This window comes from Pristis pectinata, chromosome 20, assembly GCF_009764475.1.
Source record: "Pristis pectinata isolate sPriPec2 chromosome 20, sPriPec2.1.pri, whole genome shotgun sequence".
NCBI classification, from domain to species: Eukaryota; Metazoa; Chordata; class Chondrichthyes; order Rhinopristiformes; family Pristidae; genus Pristis; species Pristis pectinata.
The window spans coordinates 7,033,927-7,053,656 of record NC_067424.1 but is presented as its reverse complement, the minus strand read 5'-3'; the positions used below and the strand labels follow the sequence as shown (position 1 = coordinate 7,053,656).

The 19,730-nt window shown below is 46.7% G+C and overlaps 1 protein-coding gene across 7 annotated transcripts in view; it reads right to left on the bottom strand.

Moving 5' to 3' along the window:
• Positions 1-19,730, bottom strand: part of slc45a3 (solute carrier family 45 member 3) — a 148,438-nt gene that overhangs the window by 12,133 nt on the left and 116,575 nt on the right. For 6 of the 7 annotated variants that reach the window (XM_052034796.1, XM_052034801.1, XM_052034797.1 and 3 more), the window contains 3 exons: positions 16,139-16,577; positions 9,148-9,966; positions 177-442 (listed from right to left, as the gene is read on the bottom strand). In XM_052034796.1, the coding sequence (XP_051890756.1) occupies positions 177-442; positions 9,148-9,966; positions 16,139-16,307 (1,254 nt within the window). In that variant the 5' untranslated portion in view covers positions 16,308-16,577. Of the gene's footprint in view, positions 1-176; positions 443-9,147; positions 9,967-16,138; positions 16,578-19,143; positions 19,216-19,730 lie in introns of all 7 variants that reach the window. The other variant, XM_052034799.1, reaches the window with a different exon arrangement.

The window sequence follows — 19,730 nt, the reverse complement described above, 5'->3', positions numbered from 1 at the left end:
GTTGGTGGTGAGGGGGTAAATGGCCTCCTCCTGGCTCCTATTACACCATCAATCTTTTTCTGGTGTAACCTTGCCGTTGAAATCTCTTGTCTCTGCAACCATTCCAGTTCATCTGAGAGAAATCACACACATGTTGATGACCCGGGTACTAAGATATGAGGAGGCTGCTTACTAACCTGTTTTTCCTTATGATAAAGGGAGTTTAACGTGTAGGGCAGAATCTGCAGCGTGGAATATGTAAAGCCTGTTAATGCAGACATGGCTGTCACCAGGACCACACTCTTCGAAAGGCACATGATGGTGGCAGAAACCGTGAAGAAGGCAATGCTGGCGAGGTACACAGCTTTGGTTCCAAATCTCGTCACCAGCTTGTCCATGATTGTGGAGCAGAAGATTGAGAACGCACACTGCAGGAAAAGACCGATACTGCCCATCCGAACACCTGCAGGAGAGAAGCAGAGAACGGCCACTTCAGCGCACCGACCCAAAAACTTCACGCCTACCGACGCAGTCCCTTCAGAAACCGCGCGAAGCTTTGGAATTTTTGCCTGATGACACTTTTGACAAGCTGTTACATGGTGCAATTTCTAATGAACATACGAATTAGGAGCAGGAAGTTACCACTCAGTCCTTCTAACCTCTCCTCCCTTTTAATATCCCAGCAGATGCAAGAGACTGTTTGTCGTTCCAGATTCCAACATCTCCAATCTGCTGGAGGAACTCGGTAAGTCGAGCAGCATCTGTGGAGGGAAATGGACAGTCGACGTTTCGGGTCAAGTCTCTTCATCTGGACTGAAAGATAGAGGGGAGGTCACCAGTTATAAAGGAGCGAGGGGAAGGGACAGGGCAAGAGCTGGCAGGTGATAGGTGGATCCAGGTGAGGAGGGGTGATAGGCAGAGGGGGGAGGAGAGAGTGGAAACATCGACAGAGGCCAGGAGGTGAGAGGTGGAGGCAACATAGGGCTGCAGATGGTGGAATCTGATGGGAGAGGAAGCTGGAGCATAGATAAGGTAAGATCTTTATTAGTCACATGTACATCGAAACACACAGTGAAATACATCTTTTGCGTAATGATTTTGGGAGGCAGCCCGCAAGTGTCGCCATGCTTCCGGTGCCAACATAGCATGCCCATAACTTCCTAACCTGTACATCTTTGGAATGTGGGAGGAAACCGGGCCCGGAGGAAACCCACACAGACATGGGGAGAACATACAAACTCCTTACAGACAGTGGCCGGATTTGAACCCGGGTCGCTGGCGCTGTAAAGCATTGTGCTAACCACTATGCTACCGTGCCAAATACATACATACAAATAATACATGGCTACTGACTACTGCAGATTATCACGGTTCATTAAATGAGTATTACTTTTCTGCAATTTTTGTCTACTCGTTTGCAACTGTGCCACAATTTTGTTTTTTGAAGTTCATGCCACAAATTAGCTGCTGCCTTATGGGTTGCTTGTTACTATGAGATATGAGTAATGTCTTAGCCAATATCCAAGGAGTAGGAAGTCTGCACATTCCAGTATTGGGTGAAAGAGCTGGTGATATTGCTCCCAGTTGGATGAGTTTGTCTGTCCCAGATCCCAACGAAACAGTCCCAACTCAGTGTCAAGCCACAGTTGAAGGACTTGCTCTCTTGGGTTGGTGAGGAGTGACGTAAATCACCATCTTGGAACGTGGGGGGAAAGGTTTACACGAGGATACATACATAACCCTCTGGGAGCTGCATATGGTTGAAGCTTATAGAGAACCCATTTGGCCCAGCAAGAGCAAGGTATCCTCTCAACCAAAGGGAGGTGGGGAGGGCAGATGGGAACAGTGGGGGGAAGGGGACCCAGTTGGAGGAGTGTGTGGGCGATGGAGCAGGTGGAAGAGGGGAAAGAAACAGGGTAGAGGGGAGATGGGCAGGGTGTGGTGGGGCTTCAGATGGGTGTAGGAGGATCTGGGTAGGTCAGGAGGAGAGAATAGGGACAGAGTGGGAGCAATTTAGAGTTGGAGGGTTCAATGTTCATACCAGGCAGAATACGAGGCACTGTTCCTCTAGTTTGCCTTTGGCCTCACCCTGGCAGAGGAGGAGGCCAAGGACAGACGTGTCAGGTTGGGAATGGGGAGGGAATTAAAATGGCTGGCAACTGGGAGCTCCAGACGGCCATGGTGGACAGAGTAAAGTGCTCAGCAAAGCAGTCATGGCAGATCTGATTGTAACCTCAACTCTTCCTGAGGTAATGCTTCACCCACTTGTTTATCCATCTAGTTCCGCCTTAAACACTTCTTGAGCAGATACAGTTGTCCTAAACCCTTCAACTGGTACTTGGTTACTCCTTCAGTTGCAGGAGAGGATGCCTTGCTCTTGCTGGGCCAAATAGGTTCTCTATAAGCTTTAACTATATGCAGCTCCCATGGGGTTATGTACGTATTCTCGTGTAAACCTTTCCCCCCACGTTCCAAGATGGTGATTTACGTCACTCCTCACCAACCCAAGAGAGCAAGTCCTTCAACTGTGGCTTGACACTGAGCTGTGACTGTTTCGTTGAGATCTGGGAAAGATAAACTCATCCAACTGGGAGCAATATCACCGGCTCTTTCACCCAATACTGGAATGTGCAGACTTCCTACTCCTTGGATATTGGCTAAGACATTACTCATATCTCATAGTAACAAGCAACCTGTAAGGCAGCAGCTAATTTGTGGCATGAACTTCAAAAAACAAAATTGTCGCACAGTTGCAAATGAGGAGACAAAAATTGCAGAAAAGTAATACTCATATAATGAACTGTGATAATCTGCAGTAGTCAGTAGCCAGTGTCTATAAGTGGACAGTGTTTAAACACAATTTTTGTACTTTTTAAAACACTTAATTCACACCATGAAATGAGAGCATAAGATATAGAAGCAGGAGTGGACCATTCAGCTCCTTGCGCCTGCTCTGCCATTCAACAAGATGGTGGCTGATATTTTGCCTCAGAACAATTTTCTGCTTTAGCCCCAGACTCTTCAATTCCTTACACATCCAGAAATCTATTGAATGATCTCTTGTGTCTCCATGCTTTTTTTTGATTGATGATAACGCGAACTCTACAAGTGTGGTGGAAGCAGAGTCACCAACAACCTCCAGGGTAGGGAATTTCAAAGGTTAACTATCTTTGGATGAAGAAATCGTTCCTCATTTCAATCTGAGCTGGGCCACTGGGATCCTTAGCTCTAGGCACCTCAGCCAGGAGGAACACCCACCCCACCCCCCACCCCCCCCGTATCTATTCCTTCAAGGCCTCTAAGAATTTTCACAACTCATTAAAGTCACCACTTATTCTTCTAAGCACTGGAGAACAGAGCAACACAGGAACTGAAGAACTCAGCGGGTCAGGCAGCATCTATGGAGGGAAATGGACAGTCGACGTTTTGGGTCGAGACCCTTCACCTGGACTGAAAGATAGAGGGGAGGTAGTCAGTATAAAAAGGTGGGGGGAAGGGGTGGAACAAGAGCTGGCAGGTGATAAGTGGATCCAGGTGAGGGGGGGGGGAATGATAGGCAAATGGAGGAGGGGAGAGTGGGAACGGTGACAGAAGCTGGGCGGTGATAGGTGGAGGTGACAAAGGGCTGAAGATGATGGAGTCTGACAGGAGAGGATGGCGGAGCATGGAATCAAGGGAGGGAGGTGGGGAGGGGAACCGGTGGGAGGAGTCTGTGGGTGATGGGCAGATGGAGATGGTGGGGGAGGGGAAAGAGATATGGTGATGGGGACCAGGTAGATCAAGAGGAGAGAGGAAAGGGACAAAGAGGGAGCAGTTACTGGAAGTTGTTGAAGAATTCAGTGTCAATGGCATCAGGTAGTAGACTACCCAGGTGGAATATGAGGTATTTTGCCTCTACTTTGCACTTTGCCTCATCTTGACAGTGGAGGAGGCCGAGGACAGACATGTCGGTGTGGGAATGGGGAGGGGATTTAAAATGGCTGGCAACTGGGAGATCCAGACGGCCACGGCGAACGGAGCGAAGGTGCTTGGCGAAGCAGTCTGGTGAATCTTCATTGCACTCTCTCAATAGCAGGAATATCCTTCATTAGATAAAGAGACCAAATATTTGCACAATATTGTTTGTGTGATCTCACTAATGCCCTACACTAGTAAAACAACTTTACTTTTGTACCCGAATCCTCTTGCAATAAAATTAAACCTGTGGAGTGTTTTATCTCGGTTTTATTCCAATACAAGCCATGATTCCCAGCTCTAATCCAGGGATGTGACTGGTTTCATTTGTGGGGTCGCAGCAGGAACAAGTCTGGGATCTGGGTGGATGCCAAACCCCAGGAGTAGCTGAGAGGGAGAGCAAAGAGCTCTGGGACAGCCCTGAAGGAGGTCAGAGACTACAGGAGTGGCTGAGACCTCAGGAGATGGTGAGAAGGTTAGGGTCCCTGGGAAAGGCTGGGAAGTGGGATGGATGATCCAGGCCACCATGTCACAATTTATGTTGAGCTTCAGTAACCATTGGTCTCACTTGAATACCAAGAGGTGCAGTGGATTTAGACTTCAGTCAAAGTCATCTTGATTCGGGTGCAAAACTTCATCTGCCACGTTTGATAAATCCAACTGGACCTGTTTTGTTTTAAATAAAAGAACTAGTTCTAAACAGCCCTGGTTATAGTGAACATAACTCGGAGTCAGCAGTCCATCCTCCTCTGCACCAATGTACCTGTCCATGTGCAGTAGGGGTAAGAAGACCAGGGTTACTCTAAGAACTGTGGTACCCCTGGTGCAACACAAGATCTTGTTATCTGGATTGGCACCGAAGGAAAAGGGTTTATACTGCTAGTCTATATGAAAATTGCTACCTGAATGCCAAGTCCACAAAGATTTTGACACAATCTGGCACACAATGTGTTTATTGAATGTAAATCTTTGCAACAACATTGCACACCCATGCAATGGCAATTCTGAATGCCACCCTCTTTTAACACGAGTGTGGAGCTGGTCCATGGATGTTGGCCAGCACTTCCAAATTCTACAGCAATATTCACTCCACCCCCACCATCCCACCCCAATGAAGCTGACACTTGCCCTTGGCACTTAGTGCTCTCTGCCTATCTCCATGGTATGTACATAGAACATTACAGCACAGTACACGCCTTCGGCCCACAATGTTGTGCCGACATTTTATCCTGCTCTAAGATCTATCTAACCCTTCCCTCCCACATAGCCCCCCCCCCCCATTTCTCTATCATTCATGTGTCTATCTAAGAGTCTCTTAAATGTCCCTAATGTATCTGCCCCCACAACCTCTGCAGGCAGTGCGTTCCACACACCCACCACTCTCTGTGTAAAAAACTTACCCGACATCCCCCTTATCCCTTCCTCCAATCACCTTAAAATTATGTCCCCTCGGGTTAGCCATTGTCGCCCTGGGAAAATGTCTCTGTCCACTCGATCTATGCCTCTTATCATCTTGTACACCTCTATCAAGTCACCTCTCATCCTCTTTCTCTCCAAAAAAAGCCCTCTCTCACTCAACCTATCCTCATAAGACATGCTCTCCAATCCAGGCAACATCCCGGTAAATCTCTTCTGCACCCTCTCTAAAGCTTCCCCATCCTTCCTATAATGAGGTGACCAGAACTGAACACAATACTCCAAGTGTGGTCTAAACAGTTCTATAGAGCTGTAACATCATCTCGCGGCTCTTGAACTCAGTACCCCAACCAATGAAGGCCAACGCGCCATATGCCTTCTTAACAACCCTATCGATCTGTGTGGCAACTTTGAGGGATCTATAGACATGGACCCCTCGTGTAGGTGAGCTGAGTCTGACTACCTCCTTCCCTGCTCCCACCCAACATCTTTAAAGCACAAGATCAGGCCATTCGGCCCAAATGGTTGACAAAAGCCACTTCCCGCCACTCTTGCTATGCTTTGGCTACTTGGATATCAGTTTTGCCTCTTGGGTCAGGAGGCTGAGAGTTCAAATTCAACTCCAACCATTGGAACGCAAAAAGCCTCAATGATATTTCACTGCAGTAGTGAGGGAGTGCTGCATTGTCAGAGGAACCATCCTCCAAATGCGACTTCAAATCAAGCTCCTTTGCACTCATTTAGATGAACATAAACATTTCCATGGTGCTACTTCAAAGAAAGTACCTCTGTCAATATTTACCCCTCAATTCAAATTCACAGTAACAGGCTGATCGTTATCCTGTTACTATCTGTGGGACCTTGTTGTACAAGTGTCTTGTGCATTTCCCATACTAGAATAGTAACCACTTCATTAGCTGTCAAGACATAGGTACATTTCTCTTCTCACTGTTTGAACAAGATTAAGAGATCATCTCTGCTAATGTAATAAGGAGGAATTAACTTTAGGCAGGGCAAAAGTTGGCATTGTGTCCATGTATGTATCTTCATGGTTTATTTGCCTGTGAAGGTGAAGGTTACTTTATTAAATCTTTATCTGTGCACTCAATATTGTGTTGTAAACATTCTCAAAGGCAAATAAGCCTTGAGGATACACATCGCCAACTACTTCCCAGCCTAAAGTTAATTCCTCCTCATTATTTTAGCAGAAGTGACCTCTTACTCCTCAGTTGTTGAAACAATGAGAAGAAAAATATCCCAAAGTTCTTGACAGCCAGTGAAGTGGTCAATGTTCTAGTATGGGAAATGCACAAAAGCGCTGGCTCACTGGCACCGCACCGTGTCTGGTCCAGCAGAGTAAGATTCAGAATAGACACAACATAATCTAGGCCAATGTTTCAGTGGTATGCTGAGGGAGAGCTGTGTTTGTCAGACTTTGAGAGTAAAGGCTAAACCAAAAGGCCCCATGAGTGATGTGAGAATCCTATGGTGCTGTTGGAAGGGGAATCCTCCCTGTATCTTGGCCATTATCCCTGCTCAGACACCACTGCCCAACCAGACTAAGTGATTAGTTATTGCACTGTGATGGTAACAGTCACTACACTGACTTCACACAGAAGACGGCAACATATAAAAAAATGTTTGCATTGTATAGGACAAGGTTCAGTCTGATGTGCTGTCCAGTTACAGCCTACAAGATTATCTATTGATAACCAGTGAGTTGGAGATGGCTCAAGGCAAACAAGTGGTGTATAGCAACAGACACTTCACTTAGTAAATAGTCCACTTAAAGAGCAGAGAAAGCAGAAGTTAAAGCAACTTCTCACTGGAACAACAGGATAATTCCTTCAGAAGAATGCTGTCAGTGGAGAATAGATGAATATGACCTATGTACACAAAATCAGTTAAGATATCTTCATTAGTCACATGTACATCGAAACACACAGTGAAATGCATCTTTTGTGTAGAGTGTTCTGGGGGCAGCTGCAAGAGTCACCACGCTTCCGACGCCAACGTAGCATGCCCACAACTTCCTAACCCATATGTCTTTGGAATGTGGGAGGAAATATGAGGGTGGGCGAATGTTGTCCCCTTATTCAAAAAAGGTAGTAGGGATAGTCCAGGGAATTACAGACCAGTGAGCCTTACGTCTGTGGTGGGTAAGCTGTTGGAAAGAATTCTAAGAGATAGGATCTATAAGCACTTGGAGAAACATGGACTGATTAGGGACAGCCAGCATGGTTTTGTGAAGGGAAGATTTTGCCTCACAAGCCTGATAGGGTTCTTTGAGGCGGTGACCAGGAAGATTGATGAGGGTAGTGCAGTGGATGTGGTCTACATGGATTTTAGTAAGGCATTTGACACGGTTCCGCATGGTAGGCTTCTTTAGAAGGTCAGAGGCCAAGGGATCCGGGGAAGCTTGGTGTGGATTCAAGATTGGCTAGCCTGTAGAAAGCAGAGGGTTGTGGTGGAGGGAGTACATTCAGATTGGAGGGCTGTGACTAGTGGTGTCCCGCAGGGATCAGCTCTGGGAACTCTGCTTTTTGTGATGTTTATTAACGACTTAAATGAGGGGGTGGAAGGGTGGGTTAGCAAGTTTGCAGATGACACAAAGATCGGTGGTGTTGTGGATAGTGTGGAGGGCTGTAGAAGCTTGCAGAGGGATATTGATAGGATGCAGAGCTGGGCTGACAAGTGGCAGATGGAGTTCAATCCAGAGAACTGTGAGGTGGTACACTTTGGAAGGACAAACTCCAAGGTGGAGTACAAGGTAAATGGCAGGATTCTGGACAGTGTAGAGGAGCAGAGGGATCTGGGGGTTCATATCCACAGATCATTGAAAGTTGCCTCGCAGGTGGATAGGGTAGTTAAGAAAGCTTATGGGATGTTAGCTTTCATAAATCGTGGGATTGAGTTTAAGAGCCACGAAGTGATGATGCAGCTTTACAAAACTCTCGTTAGGCCACACTTAGTGTACTGTGTTCAGTTCTGGTCGCCTCATTATCGAAAGGATGTGGAGGCATTGGAGAGGGTGCAGAGGAGATTTACCAGGATGTTGCCTGGATTGGAGAGTATGGATTATGGGGAGAGACTAAAGGAGCTAGGGCTGTTCTCATTGGAGAGAAGGAGGATGAGGGGAGACATGATAGAGGTATACAAGATATTGAGAGGAATAGATAGAGTGGACAGCCAGCGCCTCTTTCCCAGGGCGCCAATGCTCAAAACAAGAGGACATGGCTTTAAGGTATTGGGTGGGAAGTTCAAAGGTGATGTCAGAGGGAGTTCTTTCACCCAGAGAGTGGTTGGTGCATGGAATGTGCTGCCTGGGGTGGTGGTGGAGGCTGATACATTGGACAAGTTCAAGAGATTGTTAGATAAGCATATGAAGGAATTTAAGTTAGAGGGATATGTGGGAGGAAGGGGTTAGATAGTCTTAGGTGTGGTTTGAAGGGCGGCACAACATGGTGGGCCGAAGGGCCTGTATTGTGCTGTATTGTTCTATGGTTCTATGGAAACCAGAGCACCCGAAAGAAACCCACGCAGACACGGGGAGAACGTACAAACTCCTTACAGACAGCGGCCGGAATTGAACCCAGGTCACTGGCGCTGTAATAGCGTTACGCTAACCGCTACACTGCCGTGCCTGTCCAGCAGTGTGGTCACCAGGCTTGAGTAACAGAGGAATTACTCAGTTCCTCTACTCTGACTGGCTGGACTGTGATCTCCAGATGCAGCCAAATTAAAATGACAAGCCCCACGCAACTTTCACCCAATGGCCCTTGTGCCGAAACCACCTACCTTCATCGTAGCGCAGTCTGGCTTCACTGCCGGGGTCGGCATTGGGGATACCCTGGTAGAGCCCTTCCCCCACAAAGTCCGTGTAGAACATCATGAAGGTCATGAGGGCCATCCAGCTGTAGAACTCGGCCACAACCAGCTGACGGGTCACCTTGGGAATGCGGCAGTACAAGTGGTACAGCTTGGGGATCAAAGTGCAACAGTTCTTCAGTACAAGGAGGGAGTGTCGTACACGCCACAGTGTACTCGTGGTGCAGTAACAGTACCTTGCCAAAGGCTTCATGACTTCCTTTGGTGAGATGTCCACCAGCCCTTCCGCATTACTAGAGTTCTCTTCGGAGACAAAGAAGGTGGCGAGAATGCACACGATAAATATGGCAGCCAGAAGCGTGAAGAGGCAATCCTCATGCCCGCCAAGGTAGGTGGACAGGAAGGTCTTTCTCCAGTCTATTGCTGTCAAGAGGTATCCAATGCAACCCCCCAGGCTGATCATGAAGGAATACATGGAGAAAGCCTGCCTGCATTCCTCAGTGTCATGGAACAGGTCAGAGAGCAGAGCCTCCAGGGGAGTGAAGCAGACTTGGCCGCAGAAGTCTAACATGCAGATCCCCACGATGAGCAAGATGACATCCACCGGGTAGTCTTTCATACTGAAAGCAGTGGCCAGCCTGCTGGCGTGCGGGATGATAAAAAGACTCAGGAGGACACCAAGGCAGAGGCCCCAAATGAAAGGGCGTCGGCGGCCATACCTACTTGTCCAGTGGTCGCTGGCTGACCCAATCATGGGAACAAATATCAGTCCTAGGACCGGCCCAATTCCTGCGGAGAAAGTGCACCAACAATTAAAACAGTCCCAAAGGAAATGTTCTGTACGTGCGTCTTGGGAAGACAAATGAGGGCAGGACTTTCACTGTAAACGGTGGGGACCTGGGCAGTGTTGTAGAACAGAGAGACCTAGGAGTACAAGTACATGATTCCCTGAAAGTAGTGTCGCAGGTAGACAGGGTGGTGAAGGAGGCTTTTAGCATGCTGGCCTTCATCAGTCAGGGCATTGAGTTCAGTAGTTGGGATGCTATGTTGTAGTTGTACAAAGCATTGGTGAGGCTGCATTTGGAATACTGCATTCAGTTTTGGTCACCCTGCTATAGGAAAGATGCCATTAATTAAGCTGGAAGGAGTGCAGAGGAGATTTACGAGGATGTTGCTGGGACTTGAGAGACTGAGTTATGGAGAGAGGTTGAGCAGGTTGGGACTTTTTTGATTGGAGTGTAGGAGAATGAGGGGTGATCTTACAGAGGTGTATCAAATCATGAGGGGCATAGGTAGAGTGAATGCACACAGTCTTTTTCCCAGGGTTAGGGAATCAAAAACTAGAGGGCACAGGTTTAAGGTGAGAGGGGAGAGACTTAATAGGAACCTGAGGGGCAACTTTTTCACCAGAGGGTGGTCCGTATATGGAATGAGCTGCCAGAGGAAGTGGTTGAGGCAGGTACATTAACAACATTTAAAAGGTACTTGGACGGGTACATGGATCGGAAAATGTGGGCAAGTGGGACTAGCTTAGATGGGAATCTTGGTCGGCATGGACCAGTTGGGCCGAAGGGCCTGTTTCCGTGCTGTATGACACTATGAACTATGATAAATGAATTGAGGAAGTTAAATTTTAATGAAGCGTCAGAATGGTAAACTTTCACATGGTGGCTATAATAGATTCATACTGTCATTGAGTTGGATAGCACAGAAACAGGCCCTTCCGCCCATTAAGTCCCTGCTGACCTTTCTGCCTATCAACACTAATCCCATTTGTCTGCATCCTTCTATGCCTTGTCTATTTAAGTATCTGTCTGAATGCCTCTTAAGCACGGTAATTGTACCTGATTCCCCTACCTCCTCCGGCAGTGCGTTCCAGATATCAATCACTCTCTGTGTAAAAAAAACACTAGCACCTCACATCCCCTTTAAAATTCCTTCCCGTCACCTTAAACCATGAGAAAATCATTCTAACTACTTACCCTACCTATGCCTCTCATAATCTGATATACTTCAATCAGGTCACCTCTCAGCTTCCTTCGCTCCAGTGAGAACCAGCCCAGACTGTCCAATCTCTCCCCATAACAAGTCCTCCCATCCAGGCAACATCCTGATGAATCTATTTGCACTTGCTCCAGAGCACCTTTCTAGGGCTGCATTTTATTTCGAAGGTAGCCCCACCCATTTCAGATTGGAACCTACTCTCGGTACATTAACAATGTCCTATAAAATGTCAACTGGCGTATGAAGAAAGCCATCTTTCATTAATGATGAGATCGCATGGCTCGTGACCAAACCTCTAGAGTCGTCAACCCCTCAAGGTAAATAATAGTAGTTGTAATGAGATAGCTGCAGGGGATGGTATCATTGTGATTATGTTAATGGTTGGAGACCTGGGTTCATCATCCCAAGAAACACAAAAAGCGGTGGAGAAACTCAGAGGTCAGGCAGCATCTACGGAGAGAAATGTCCCAAAATGTCGACTGTCCATTTCCCTCCTGAGCCAGATTCTAGCAGCTGCAGTCACTTGTGTCTTTCTTAATACTCCTGAGATGAAAATTCAATCCCTCCAGAACAAGTGAGGAATTTAACCCAATTATGTAAATCTGGGATGTATCAGTTATCGTAGACAGGGAAAAAAAAACTCGATCATAATGCCCTTAAGGGGAAGAAATTTGCTGTCCTTACCTAGTCTCTCCTGTTCTCTAAAGGCACAGAAATGTATAGAAAGGCATAGCTTCTTCAGGAGGCTAAAGAAATTCGGCATGCCCCCGTTGACCCTTACTGACTTTTATTGATGCACCACAGAAAGCATCCTATCCAGATGCATCATGGCTTGGTACGGTAATTGCTCTGCTCATGACTGCAAGAAACTGCAGAGAATTGTGGACACAGCTCAGCACATCACGGAAACCAGCCTCCCCTCCATGGACTCTGTCTACACTTCTTGCTGCCTCGGTAAACCAGCTAACATTATCAAAGACCCCACCCACCCCAGATATTTGCTCTTCTCCCCCCTCCCATAGGGCAAAAGGTAGAAAAGCCTGGAAGCACGTACCACCAGGCTCAAGGACAGCTTCTATCCCTGTTATAAGACTATTGAATGGTCCCCTAGTACAATAAAATGGACTCTTGACCTCACAATCTACCTCGTTATGGCCTTGCAACTTTTGTCTACATGCACTGCACTTTCTCAGTAACTGTAACACTTTATTCTGCATTCTGTTATTGTTTTCCCTCAATGCACTGTTGTAATGAAATGATCTGTATGGATGGCATGCAAAACAAGTTTTTCACTGTTCCTCGGTACGTGACAATAATAAAACAATTTTTAATTAACCAGATGTTACTATCTCTCTGCTGCCCATGAAATGGCCCAGCAAGGCTCACACTTGTACCTAACAAGGCTAGCACTGCTTCTCAATGGTAATTACAAGTGGGCAGTAAATGCTGGCCTTTCCAGTGATGCCAATTTTAAAACAAAAATAGCTGAAACCAAGAATTAAGGCACAGAACTGGGGATAAATCTACGATGGGCTTCAAGAATCTGAAGAATTTTATCTTCATTGCTAAAGTTATGGGATAAAGATTGTGTAAAACTTGATTCCATGCTCAATAAAAGCAGCCAATTTGTGTATTTAAATTTTCTTTTGAAAAAAACAATTAGAAACCACACTGGTAAATGCAAATAAAATTTTAACCACAGATGAACTGAGAGGACACAATTTGTTGAGAAAAATAGCAACACTGGCTTTACTTTGGGAAACAGGAAACCAAGTGGTTCAAAGTGATCCAGGGTTACGGGTGAACAGGGTTAAAGCGACAACATCGGTCAGAAAAGCAATTTAACTAAAGCACTTGGAGTTAATTCAAAAGTCATGAAGTTATGCTCGACATACCTAGACCCCAGTCAGAGATCTGTGCACAGTTCTGGTTTCCATACCATAAATGAAGGGTTAGGAGCACCGGGATATGTACAAGAACTGGGAAACTGGGAATAGACTGGGATTTTCCTCTTCAGAAGAGAGATGGGAGAGGTTTGGGATTCGCTCAGGTACACCACTAAAAACAGATCTAACCCTGGACAATCTGAACCACTTTTTGCCACAAGTAAACCATTCTCAAACAAGCTGTTGATCAGTTTGAGGATGAATCGTCAAATATTGATCAAGAATGGAGGATACCAAGGCACATGGGTACAGTAGTAAGCTGAGGTGGCATGGTCCAACCAATTCAAATGTCTTATGAGCACACAGCTCTACCTGCGCTCAGGCCTCCTTTATCTCTGCTGAGTAACCAGACTAGGTACTTCTTAAGATATGAAGACAGCTTTTGACATAGTAAGTTCAGATGCTCAAATTTTTGTTCCCTCGACTCCTCTTTAATCTCACTACTGATTAATTTATGTCCCAAGTTACTGACTGCTAAGAACATAGCACAGGAACAGGCCCTTCAGCCCACGATGTCTGTGCTGAACATGATGCCAAATTAAACTAATCCCTTCTGCCTGCACATGAAAGATATCCCTCCATTCCCTTCATATCCATGTGTCTACCTAACAGCCTCTTAAATGCCACTATCATATCTGCCTCCACCACCACCCCAGGCAGCACATCCCAGGCCCCACCACCCTCTGTGTAAAAAACTTGCCCCGCACATCTCCTTTAAACATTCTCTCTCTCACCTTAAATGCATGTCCTCTAGTATTTGACATTTCTACCCTAGGAAAAAGATCCTGACTGTCTACTCTTATCTATTCCTCTCATAGTTTTATAAACTTCTATCAGGACTCCCCTCAGCCTTCCTTGCTCCGGAGAAAGCATCTTAAGTTTGTCCAACTTCTCCTTATAGCTCATACCCTCTAATCCAGGCAGCATCCTGGTGAACCTCTTCTGCACCCGACCCAAAGCCTCCACATCCTTCCTGTGACGGGGCAACCAGAACTGCACGTGATACCCCAAGTGCAGCCTAACCGAAGTTTTATACAGCTGCAACATGACTTCCACTGGCATTGCCATTTCCTGAGGAGATGGTTTCCTTCTGTTCACCCTATTTGGACCGCCCCTCAGTCTATATACCTCAATTAAGACTTCCCTCATCTTCCTCCGATCCAAAGAAAGTAACCCGAGCCTAACCAATTTTACCTCAAAGATGACATCCAAACATCCCCTTTAGTGCTAACCACAAGTGCCAATCAAGACGAGTGATATGCAGATTCAAGACTGGAATTCAAACACTAGAGGCCATTTTGCGAGCCCAATCAGTAACCCAACCCCAAAACACTGCAATTCCCATTTGAGTTGAAAGATTTTTCCTGGGGTTTGGTGCCATCTGCAGATGTTCACCAATATCCTGGAATCTGACCATTACTATGACTTAATGGAAAATTGGAAATTTACCCTCACACATGGATCCTGGGCCATTCCGATTGTACTGACTGAGAGTCATCGGGAGGAGGATATGCAATAACTCACTGGACGACTGAGGCAATCTTGTGTTGCCTAGCAACAATCAAACTCACTGCCAACAGAAGCTGGCTCTTGAAGTAACTAGCAGTAGCTCTATTTAGAGAAAGGCCAAAAAAACAACTGCAATTTTGGGAAAACAATGTTTAAGTTATAGGATAATTGGCAGCCTTTAGTAACCATAACAACAATGATATGAAATATTTGCAAGTTGGCCTGCTTGAAGACATTTATACCAAGAGGGTTCCAAGAGCAAGTCCGATCAGATTACTGGTCTCCTTATCAAATGGGTCTGTCGCTCAGTCACATTTGAACGGGCCCATTTGAAGAGGCTCCATCTCTGCTGGCCATTAAAATGATATTGAGTTCTTTTAGTGTCGCAGCCTTTGAATAAGCTCTACTGAAGCCTGAATGATTGCTTTGTACTATAAGGAACAAGTTTCATTGCAAAAGAGGGAGACTGCAAAATGGGTGCTTCCCTAGGACACTTCTTCTGCTGCCCTGTGAACTAGACCTTCATCACGAGATGCTTCACAAAATACTCCTGGGCGTCAGACTCACAAACTACAAAAGGACAGCGTACAGAAGGCAGGCATTCACCATTCCCCCTTTCCTTCCTTGAATGTTTTGGGAATTGAGAAGCAGCTCTCATTTCCTACTTGCGATCATGATCAATAACTATAATAAAAAAATTCCACACATTTCAGGATGGGACCAGTGGGGGTGGGGGAAGGGGATATTTTCTTTCTTGCTGCAAAACCAAAACTCTCAAACCAAATGTAAATGAGAATTCATCAGCCAATGAAGCAATTAAGTTTATCACAACAAATGAAGGGGTTATGTCTTCAATGAAAGGGAAAGGGAAGAGCAAAAAGGGAATCCAGGATTACCCAGGACCAGCTGAGCAGAAATAGCCACGTCATGCTTCTAGATGGGAGCAGTGAATTCCCAGCTGTATTAACACAGGGCGCACAGAATCACAGAGCTCTGCTCTGGATGGCTCCCTCACCGTATTCACCAACCAAGTTCAACAACTTCCATTACTTAAGATACTTTTAAGGGACAAGTTGTGTAGAGCAAAGGAACCAAGCGGAAAGCCCATTCCAGAAATTGGCACAGGAATGCTCTCAGTGCAACCTCTGTGGTGCGTTGGAGACACAAGAGACTGCAGATACTGGAATCGGGAGCAACACACAAGATGCCGGAGGAATTCAGCGGGTCAGGCAGCAACTGTGGAAGGAAGTGGACAGACGACGTTTCAAGTCAAGACCCTTCGTCTGGAATCATCGGAGTACTGCACAGCTGGAGGAGCAGTACCAAGGTAGCACTGCACGGCTGGAGGAGCATCGCTGAGGGAACGCTGCACAGCTAGAGATCACAGTGGACAGGTCCTACAAGGAGGGTTGGAAGCACTCCAAGAATTGGTACCTGGGGAGAGGGAACAGTTTACAAAATGTCTAAACTTCAAAATATCACTCTGGAAATACTGAACTCACCTAAGACCATGGTCATATACTTCTCCTGGACTCCGGCTTCAAGGAGCAGTGGGGGGACAAAGGTGATTCCAGCTGCCACACAGATCTCCAGCCCACACGTCAGTGAGTTCAGTAGCAACAGCTGGGACCTTTTCTTGTGGAAAAACAGATTGGGCTGGGGCTTCTCCATCACAACCAGACGTCTAGATCTTGCTGGAGACAAAGTGCAGAATTAAAATTGCCTCGTCCCACTTCACAAATGTCCTGCAACTTTCACAGTCTCGAACACCACAAAAGTGGAGAGTTCTTTGCACTGTGGGCATGGCAGGGAACAGCTCCATGTTCAGGCACTGACCACCCAGGAACATCCATCGCCAATCTGCTGACGTACGCAGACCATGGTTTCAGCGAAAAAGGATTTTATTTCCCCCAGCTTCAAGACGTTCAAGTGATGGAACCTCTGAGAGAAAAGAGAAAGATATTTTAACTTAAGGTTTTGCCGGTGTCTCCCCTCAGGCAGTCCAAACTAATTGTCCATTCATGTTCCCTTACTGCTTTTGGTGTTCACAATGTGGTCTCCTCTACACTGGAAAAACCAAATACAGATTGGGCAATCATTTGTATTCCAACCACAGAAGTGACCCCGAGCTTCCTGTGGCCTGCCACTTCAATCCTCCACCCCACCCTGACCCATCTGTAGCCGCCTGAACTGTTACAATGAGGCTCAACGCAAGCTTGAGGAACAGCACCTCATCTTACGAGCCTTCTGAACTCGATTTAGAATTCTCCAACTGTATCTCAATTTTTGTGTTGCAGCTCATCCATCTGTAATGTTGGCTCGGTTTCTCTCTCTCTATAATTATAGCCCAACCTGCTGGACATATCCCAGAGCTATTAGCAACACAGAACACAGACAAAGAGGAATAATCACCCTCTAACTGCTTCACTAACCCCATTAACTTGGTCTCACCCTATCTCAGGTATTCCTTCTGCCCTATCTTACTCCTCCTCCCCCTCCCCCCCCCACCCCCCCCCCCCCCCCCACCATAATCATCTTCACTGCAGAGACACAAGAAACTGCAGATATTGGAATCTGGAGCAACACCCAAAGTGCTGGAGGAACTCAGTGGGTCAGGCAGCATCTGTGGAGGGAAATGGACAGTCGACTTATTGGGTTGAGACCCTTCATCTGGCTGAGAGATAGAGGAGAGACAGCCAGTCAAAAAAATGGTGGGGAGAAGGAGTGGAGCAATAGGAAGGATGTGGAAGCTTTAGAGAGGATGCAGAGATTTACCAGGATGTTGCCTGGATTGGAGGGCATGTCTTATGAGCAAGCTCGGGCTTTTCTCTTTGGAGGGAAGGAGGATGAGAGGTAACTTGATAGAGGTGTACAAGATGATCAGAGGCATAGATCGAGTGGACAGTCAGAGACTTTTCCCCAGGGCGAAAATGGCTCACAGAAGGTGGTATAATCTTAAGGTGATTGGAGGAAGGTATGGGGGGGAAGTCAGAGGCAAGTTTTTTTTTACACAGAGAGTGGTGGGTGCGTGGCACGCACTGCCAGCAACGGTTGTGGGGGCAGATACATTAGGGACATTTAGATAGCCACATGAATGATAGAGAAATGGAGGGTTATGTGGGAGGGAAGAGTTAGATAGATCTTACAGCAGGATAAAATGTCGGCACAATTCCGTGGGCCGGAGGGCCTGTACTGTGCTGTAATGTTCCATGTTCTATAAGAGCTGGCAGGCAACAGGTGGGTCAAGGTGAGGGGGTTGATAGGCAGATGAGGCAGGGGGAGTGTGAGAAGCTGGGAGGTGATAGGTGGAAGCGACAAAGGGCTGAAGATAATGGAATCTGATAGGAGAGGGCGGTGGACCGTGGAATTGAGGTGGGGAGGGGGAGCCGGTGGGAGGAGGGTGTGGGTGATGGACAGGTGGAGAAGGTAGGAGAGGGGAAAGAGATAGAGTGATGGGAGCCAGTTGGATCAGGAGAAGAGAAAAAAGGGAAAAAAGGACAGTGGGGGAGCAGTTACCAGAGGGTTCTGAAAGTGCTTGGTAGGCGCTGAGATGCTGTTAAGTCAGGCTAAGGGGACTGCAACCCTAAGGGCAAAGGTTCTGGATAAGGACTCACCCATTCAGGTATGAGATGTGGAGAACTTTTTATACTGAACGTCCGGATGCATAGATTAAACTTGATAGGTTAATTGGCCACTGTAAATTGCCCTAAGCATGTAGGTGAGCAGTAAAATCTGGGGGGAGTCGATAGGAATGTTGGGGGGGGGGGTAATTAAAAATGGGGATTAGTGTAAGTGGGTGCTTCATGGTTGGAACAGACTCTGTGGGCTGAAGGGCCTGTGCTGTATGTTTCTATGGCTTATGGACAAGGGACTGTGGGGGTTCAAAGAATTGAGCATATTCGAGGCCGGACGATAGATACAACGGGGGTAAAAAAAAAATCGAGAGATGCGGTCAGGTGAGAACATGGGCTCAGGGACAGGATTCACCATGAATGACAGAACAGGCTTGAGGGGTCAAATGCCCAACTCTTCTATTTCCTGTGACCGGGTATTAACGATTCACGCAGCGCACTAAATGCACAGGCTCTCAGTTAAACATATGCAACCTAAAAATATTTTAGAGTGCTTTTTACAATGTAATATAGTCTCCTGGGCTAGGTTTCAAGCAAATCTGCCCTCTACCACAACGCCCTTGGGGACGCAGCCATCCCCAATAAACCGTGCATGAATAACTCATCACCCACACACTATATAAAGCATGCACTCCACGCAACAAAAGTCAACAGCATATAATTGTATGGCTCCGGAGACGTAACTTGAGAGGCCAAGGCATTCTCAGAGTAAACGGAGTGAGCGCATTGTGTCAAGGTATTATTCACAGCAAACAGCCAGGCTCCCAACACGGTGGTGTGCGTTTGTACATTCTGCTGTCTCTCACATCCTTGAATTTTGCTTCAGATGCATCTGTTCCTTAGAACTGCCACATGTCACAATGAAGGAAACTCACCGTGTCTGTGTGCAGTCACAACAAGGGAGGCAAATACCCTGTTTCTTTCTCTCCACTCAAGGTTTTAAGATCCTAAAGTCATAGAACATAGAACATTATAGCACAGTACAGGCCCTTCGGCCCACAAAGTTGTGCCGACATTTTATCCCGCTCTAAGATCGATCTAACCCTTTCCCTCTCACATAACCCTCCATTTTTAAAAAAAATCATTCATGTGGCTATCTGAGAGTCTCCCAACGTACCTGCCTCCACCACCCCTGCCGGCAGTGCATTCCATGCCCCCACCACTCTGTGTAAAAAAAACTTACCCCTGACATCCCCCCTATACCTTCCTCCAATCAAACAAGGTCCTTGACGATCATAGAGAAGCTAGCAAAGAACAAAGAAGGGAATTAGGAGAGCCAGCAGGGGCCATGAAAAGTCCTTGGCAAGCAGGACTTAAGAGAATCTCAAGCAATTCTACACCTATATTAAGAGCAAGAGGAGAACTAGGGAGAGGGCAGGACCACTCAAGGATAAAGGTATTGATGCAGCGCAGGAACAGGGCCTTCAGCCCATCAAGTCTGTGCAAGATGGGGACTCTTCCG